The following is an 8,188-nucleotide window of genomic DNA, read 5'->3' as shown; positions in this document are numbered from 1 at the left end:
CTTTTAAATTCAGTTGTGTTTGTTTTATTCTCGATTTTAATTTAAATTGTATTATTATTAATTATTACTTTTCAATTGGTTCATTATGTTTTATTTCGTATTAATTTGCATTTAAAATGGTATTTATTTATTCCTTTTTTATCTATTTAATGTAATATTCACTTAAATTTTACTTTATTTAATTTCATTTATTATTGTGTTTTTATCGTTGTTCCACTGTACATGTCTGTCTGTCTGCCGCTTTGTTCGTCTATTTCTCGTTTCTTCGCTGCCGCCCTATCGATGCTTTCTATGCTTGTAACGATCATAAGCATAACAAAGCATTCGATCGGGAATGAGTGTTTTTTTGTTTTGCTTTGGTTTCTAACGAGAGTTAGAAACCAAAAGCATCGTTATATATCTGCATGCGTACATGTGTACGTACGTACATATATATTTTTTTTCTATGTCTCTTGTTCATCTCGTTGTCTGTCACTCTGGCTGTTTTGTCTGTTGGTTTCAATAAAAAATTTGTTATTTGAAGCATTGAAGCAACATCTGTGTTTCTCTTTTTTCGCTCCTTTTATCGTTCTCGCATTTTACACTGCCCAAGAACTTTACAGCAGTGCGGTTTAATAAAATAATTAAATTACACTGCCGGTTAGGAAAACCCTCCTGATCGTACATTGGCGACCGTGACAGGACGGTGTAGAATTTATCGAGTTTATAGTTGTGAAAAGAATAAATTAGTTATTTTCACAAATATCTGGCCCTAGCCAAACAAAAATTGTTATAATTGTGAACAATTCAAAAGAATTATTCTCGTGGTTGTTGTTTTCAATCAAATTCTCTTGCAACCCAACATTCTGTCTCAGCTTATTGGACAAAAAATACATTATCGTGCAACATAATTTCTCGTGGTTATTGTTATAAAATAATAAAACTATTGGTTTAACATACTGTACTGGCCTAAGCCATACATATACGACTATATATATAAAAAAATATATTTCAAAAAAAAAAAAAATTGCACTGGCTCTAATTCAAACAATTATAAACGTTGTTGATATAGTCATTTTGTGAAATCCACACAAAAACACAATTTTCGTGTTGTGCAACTGTATGCAAAGAATCTGTCTCAATCGAAGGTCCAAATCGCGTAAAACCAAAACAAATAATTTGTGCCACTATAAACAAAAGTAAAAACCACATATTGTCGTTTTGTCGATATTAAACAAATTGACAAAATATATTATTTTGTAAGGTTAGATAACCTAATAAATTGTGCAGTTCTCTCGAAACATTTTCGACATTTTGCAAAATCATGAGCTTGGACGATTTAAAGCAACAACGCGCCATTACTAAAAAGAACATTTCGCGCATAAAAACAGTGATCGACGCCAACGCAAAAAGTGAAGGAAAATCACTTTCTGCCGCCGAATTAAAATGTCGCCTTGGTATCTTGGATTCATACTTTAAACAAATTTTGTCGGTCCAAAACAAAATAGAAAATCTTGACCCAGATGACAATGGCCGTGCTGACATCGAGGATTTGTATTGTTACATCAACTCGCAAATACAACAACAACTGGCTGAGGACGGACATAACACAACATTTTCTGAATCTTCGTTTGCTATCCCTGTCCCCTCAAACAAGTTGCCTCGACTTAAGCTGCCTAGCTTCAATGGCAAGTACAGCGAGTACAAAAACTTTATAAATTCGTTCAAACAAATCATCGATCGTGAACATGGACTTTCGAATATTGAGAAATTCAACCATTTGCTGAACTGTCTCCATGGCCACGCCCTAGAAACTGTAAAGGCATTTCAAGTGACCAACGAAAATTATCCCAAGGCTTTAGAAAGGCTGAAGGCACGCTATGACAATAGCACCCTCATATTTATGGAAAATATTTCCACTCTCTTCGATCTGCCTGATGTTTCTAAGCCTAGCTCTGGTCAACTAAGAAGCCTTGTGGATAATGTTTCAGCTCTCTACAGTTCACTTCAGTCTCTTGGCTCACCCACTGATATTGTAAACGCAATGCTGATCCATATCGTGATGGGGAAAGTTGATGGTGACACAAAAAGAAAATGGAAGGACTCATTAGACTTCAGCAAGCTTCCAACATGGGAGGATTGCTCTAATATTCTCGAAAGAAGATGCCAGTATTTGGAATCATTGGACTCAAACACTAGCTCTCGTCGACCAGATCATAATTCTGGTAAATCTAACCAAAAATTATCCAAACATGGCTATACGTTCTCGTGCTCCAAACGTGTTTGTGTCTTTTGTTCCAAATCTGATCATTATATCGCACAATGTCAACGCTTTAAGGACTTAGATGTACCAATTCGCTTCGAAAACGTAAAGAAACTTGGTCTTTGCATCAATTGTCTCGCAAAAGGTCATCAAGTCACCAGCTGTCCCTCGTCGTTTAAATGTAAACACTGTTCTCGCTCACATCACACAATGCTCCATCGTTCTCAATCGAATCAAGGTCCATCATCTCCTGAACCAACTCCATCGACATCTAGAGCAGCTACAACTGATACGCCTGCCTCTGTTCACGCCCATATGGAAAGTTCGTCACCTCATGTTCTTCTCGCCACCGCTATGGTTTTAGTTCGTGATAATTCTGGCTCTTACAAGTTAGGAAGAGCTCTATTGGATTCTTGTTCACAATTAAACTTCGTCACCGATGAGTTTGCTCAGCGTTTAAACCTAAAACGAGTGAAAAAATCAGTCGAAGTGTCCAGCATTGGAAGTTCATGTACGAAAGTAAAGCATAATTGCTTCACCAACATAAAATCCCGCATTACGGACTTCGAAGTTCCACTTTCGTTTTGTATCACGCCGCATATTTCCTATCAACCTGACTCGGAATTGGACGTTTCTTCGTGGAATCTTCCTCCGAACACACAACTTGCTGACGACAACTTCTTCAAATCAAAGAAAATCGACTTGCTCATTGGTACTGAAACATTCTTCGATATCTTGTCTGTTGGTCAAATCAAGCTTGGTCCAAATCTCCCAAAACTACAAAAAACGTTGTTTGGTTGGATTGTCACTGGAAAATACAATTCTTCAAGAGAAAACAACGTTGGGACTTCGTATTTGCTTTCAACCGAGGACAAAATCAACATGAATTTAGAACGTCTATGGAAAATTGAGGAAATTGATGCTGCTTCAACTCAATCTACACCAGAGCAAATGGAATGTGAAAGATTCTTCCGAAATACAGTGTGTCGAGAATCTTCAGGTAGGATTGTTGTAAAACTACCCTTTAAACAATCTTCTGACTTCCTAGGTCTCTCACGCAATACTGCGTTGCAACGATTTGCTGCTCAAGAAAGACGACTGGCACGAGATTCAGAACTAAAATCACAATATGTTGCGTTTATGAAAGAATATGAAGAGTCTGGCCACATGAGCCTGGTGAAAAAGCCTATTTTAGAAGAACCACACTATTACATTCCACATCACTGTGTATTCAAGCCGAATAGCACCTCTACGAAACTTCGTGTTGTTTTTGACGCCTCTTGCCCTACTTCCTCGCAGACGTCGCTAAACGATATCTTGATGGTTGGCCCTACAATTCAAGATGAACTGTATTTGCTGCTTCTACGTTTCCGCCTTTATCGTTTCGCCATAACAGCAGATATCGTCAAGATGTATAGGCAAGTTCTGGTTGACCAACATGACCGTAAGTACCAATATATTTTGTGGAGATATTCTGAGCAAGAACCAATTCGAACCTACCAATTAAATACTGTTACCTATGGGACATCTGCTGCGCCATTTCTCGCCGTACGTTCTTTGCATTATCTCGCTGATGAATATACCGAGAATTTCGAGCTGGGTGCAAGGGCTATCAAAACATCGTTCTATGTCGACGATTTCCTCTGTGGTGCTGAGTCAAGGGAAGATTTGGCTGAGCTTAAATATCAGGTGACAGAGATATTGAAAAATGGATGTCTTGAACTGGACAAATGGCACTCCAATCATGAAAACTTTCGTCATGACAAAACCATTAAAGATTTAAATCTTGATGATTCATCGATCACAAACGCTCTCGGTATTTCATGGGATCAACAAAAAGATGAATTCTTATTCTCGTTTTCGTCGAAATTCAAAATTGGAAATATAGTTTCTAAACGCTCAATTCTTTCACTTTCGTCCTCGCTTTTCGATCCACTTGGACTTGTGGCACCGCTTATGATAAAGGCCAAAATCATTCTTCAAGAACTATGGATACTCAAGATTGGCTGGGATGAATCTGTCCCGCAAGATGTACACACAGCCTGGCTACAATTCGTCAACGATCTTCAATCTTTATCGTCACTACATATTCCCCGCTATTGTTTATCGCCTAGTCCAGAATCCATTCAATTACATGGCTTCTGTGACTCTTCAATTCGTGCCTATGGTTGTTGTCTCTACATAAGGGTCAAATCTAGCTCAGGCCAAATTTACTCGAAGCTATACACCGCAAAATCCAGAGTAGCTCCGACAAAAAGGAAGTCGCTACCAAATTTAGAACTTTGTGGAGCTCAACTTCTCGCAAAATTGTACTCAAAAATACAAAAAATTCTCAATATCCCAAGGCATTTTGTTTTTTTATGGACTGACTCACAAATTGTTCTTCACTGGCTCAAACAACATTCGTCAACTCTGTCTGTGTTTGTTGGCAACAGAGTTTCTGAAATACAAGATCTCACAAATGGTTGTAATTGGCGTCATGTTCCATCAAGTTTGAATCCTGCGGATATTGTCTCCAGAGGATCCACCACAGAGGAGTTGAAGTCTTCAATTTGGTTCACTATTTTAGAAGAACCACACTATTACATTCCACATCACTGTGTATTCAAGCCGAATAGCACCTCTACGAAACTTCGTGTTGTTTTTGACGCCTCTTGCCCTACTTCCTCGCAGACGTCGCTAAACGATATCTTGATGGTTGGCCCTACAATTCAAGATGAACTGAATTTGCTGCTTCTACGTTTCCGCCTTTATCGTTTCGCCATAACAGCAGATATCGTCAAGATGTATAGGCAAGTTCTGGTTGACCAACATGACCGTAAGTACCAATATATTTTGTGGAGATATTCTGAGCAAGAACCAATTCGAACCTACCAATTAAATACTGTTACCTATGGGACATCTGCTGCGCCATTTCTCGCCGTACGTTCTTTGCATTATCTCGCTGATGAATATACCGAGAATTTCGAGCTGGGTGCAAGGGCTATCAAAACATCGTTCTATGTCGACGATTTCCTCTGTGGTGCTGAGTCAAGGGAAGATTTGGCTGAGCTTAAATATCAGGTGACAGAGATATTGAAAAATGGATGTCTTGAACTGGACAAATGGCACTCCAATCATGAAAACTTTCGTCATGACAAAACCATTAAAGATTTAAATCTTGATGATTCATCGATCACAAACGCTCTCGGTATTTCATGGGATCAACAAAAAGATGAATTCTTATTCTCGTTTTCGTCGAAATTCAAAATTGGAAATATAGTTTCTAAACGCTCAATTCTTTCACTTTCGTCCTCGCTTTTCGATCCACTTGGACTTGTGGCACCGCTTATGATAAAGGCCAAAATCATTCTTCAAGAACTATGGATACTCAAGATTGGCTGGGATGAATCTGTCCCGCAAGATGTACACACAGCCTGGCTACAATTCGTCAACGATCTTCAATCTTTATCGTCACTACATATTCCCCGCTATTGTTTATCGCCTAGTCCAGAATCCATTCAATTACATGGCTTCTGTGACTCTTCAATTCGTGCCTATGGTTGTTGTCTCTACATAAGGGTCAAATCTAGCTCAGGCCAAATTTACTCGAAGCTATACACCGCAAAATCCAGAGTAGCTCCGACAAAAAGGAAGTCGCTACCAAATTTAGAACTTTGTGGAGCTCAACTTCTCGCAAAATTGTACTCAAAAATACAAAAAATTCTCAATATCCCAAGGCATTTTGTTTTTTTATGGACTGACTCACAAATTGTTCTTCACTGGCTCAAACAACATTCGTCAACTCTGTCTGTGTTTGTTGGCAACAGAGTTTCTGAAATACAAGATCTCACAAATGGTTGTAATTGGCGTCATGTTCCATCAAGTTTGAATCCTGCGGATATTGTCTCCAGAGGATCCACCACAGAGGAGTTGAAGTCTTCAATTTGGTTCACTGGTCCTGATTTCCTCTACAAAAATTCCGAAAACTGGCCTCAAAACAGATGCGATGAAATCGACCAAGACGTAGTGGAAAAGGAGAAACGAAAAACAACACTTCATCTCCAAGTGCAACTCAACAATATCACTGATTTCATCAACAATTGCAGTTCATATCTGAAGATGGTTCGAGTTGTAGCATGGATCTTCCGGTTTTGGCAAGTATTATCTTCATCTAAAACTAAACAATTTGTTTCTGACTCTTTACAGCCTCAGGAATTGGAAAACGCTATACTGGCAATCGTTTGGCACATCCAACAACAACACTTCCAAGAAGAAAGATCCTCAAGGCCCTTTAAAGTGTCTCAATCCATTTCTGGATTCTTCAAACGGCTTAGAAATTCTAAAAGTTGGAGGCCGTCTTGAATTGGCCGACATTCCTGAGGCTCAGAAACACCCGATAATACTGCCGAAAGACAACAACTTTGTGAAGTGTTATATTCGCCATCTTCACATCAAAAACTACCATGCTGGTCCAAAGGCTTTGATGTCACTGACCCGAATGCGCTTTTGGATTATAAACTTGCGAAGTCTTTGCCGAAATATTGTCAACTCTTGCCCTCATTGCATTCGATATCGTCCGAAATTACTTCAGCAAATGATGTCCAATTTGCCAGCAGATCGGCTGAACCCATCAAGAGTTTTTGCAAGATGTGCTGTTGATTTTTGTGGCCCGGTAAACACATATCTTCGCATTAGAGGAAAAATTCCCTACAAAACCTACATAGCCGTCTTTGTCTGTCTAGCAACGAAAGCAGTCCACATTGAAGCCGTTTCCGACTTGTCTACAGATGCCTTCATCGCCGCACTGAAACGGATGATAGGTCGAAGAGGTCTTCCTACAGACATATTCTGCGATAATGGCACCAATTTTGTCGGTGCAAACTCAAAACTAAAGGAATTGAAAGCATTCCTCTTTGATGACAAAACTCAAACCACTATAATTAATTTTTGTTCCAATGAATTTATTAATTATCACTTTATTCCCCCTAGGGCACCCCACTTTGGTGGCCTATGGGAAGCGGCCGTTAAATCAGCCAAAGGTCATTTGAATCGCACCCTCGCAAACACCCGTTTAACCTTTGAAGAGCTCGTCACAGCCCTGGTGGAAATCGATGCAATTTTAAATTCTCGGCCCATCTCTCCGATGTCCTCTGACCCTAGTGATTTGGAAGCACTCACGCCTGGTCATTTCATCACTGGCAGTGCGTTACGTTCTCTCCCAGAACGAGAAGTCACCACAACCAACATCAACAATCTGGAACATTGGGCCCAGATAACTGCCATTAAACAACGATTCTGGAAGAAATGGCATCATGAGTATATCAACGAGCTCCAAGTTAGAAACAAGTGGACTGCCTCTAACACAAATATCGGTGTTGGCTCCATGGTACTGGTCCATGAAGACAACATTCCCCCTCAAAAATGGCTTATGGGCAGACTAACGAACATTATCCCAGGTCGAGATGGTCGCATCAGAGTTGCCGACGTGAAGACTACCAGAGGAATCATACGCCGACCCATCCACAAACTCGCTTTAATTTTTAATTGAAAGAGCCCTTTCAATGGGGCCGGTATGTTGGGTCAGCGTGTCAACACTTTTATTCTTTTAAATTCAGTTGTGTTTGTTTTATTCTCGATTTTAATTTAAATTGTATTATTATTAATTATTACTTTTTAATTGGTTCATTATGTTTTATTTCGTATTAATTTGCATTTAAAATGGTATTTATTTATTCCTTTTTTATCTATTTAATGTAATATTCACTTAAATTTTACTTTATTTAATTTCATTTATTATTGTGTTTTTATCGTTGTTCCACTGTACATGTCTGTCTGTCTGCCGCTTTGTTCGTCTATTTCTCGTTTCTTCGCTGCCGCCCTATCAATGCTTTCTATGCTTGTAACGATCATAAGCATAACAAAGCATTCGATCGGGAATGAGTGTTTTTTTGTTTTGCTTTGGTT

General features: G+C 39.0%; 1 protein-coding gene across 1 annotated transcript; it reads left to right on the top strand.

Moving 5' to 3' along the window:
• Window positions 1–1,303: 1,303 nt before the first annotated feature.
• Window positions 1,304–7,772, top strand: LOC141393651 (uncharacterized). Its single transcript, XM_073967015.1, has 4 exons — window positions 1,304–3,242; window positions 3,291–4,266; window positions 4,678–5,640; window positions 7,214–7,772. Exons 1-4 carry the CDS (start codon window positions 1,304–1,306, stop codon window positions 7,770–7,772), a joined length of 4,437 nt encoding a protein of 1,478 aa, XP_073823116.1.
• The last annotated feature ends 416 nt before the right edge of the window (window positions 7,773–8,188 follow it).

This window comes from Musca autumnalis, unplaced genomic scaffold, assembly GCF_047663935.1.
Source record: "Musca autumnalis isolate F117 unplaced genomic scaffold, ASM4766393v1 scaffold_1, whole genome shotgun sequence".
Classification (NCBI taxonomy): domain Eukaryota; kingdom Metazoa; phylum Arthropoda; class Insecta; order Diptera; family Muscidae; genus Musca; species Musca autumnalis.
This window is presented reverse-complemented; position numbering and strand designations above follow the sequence as displayed.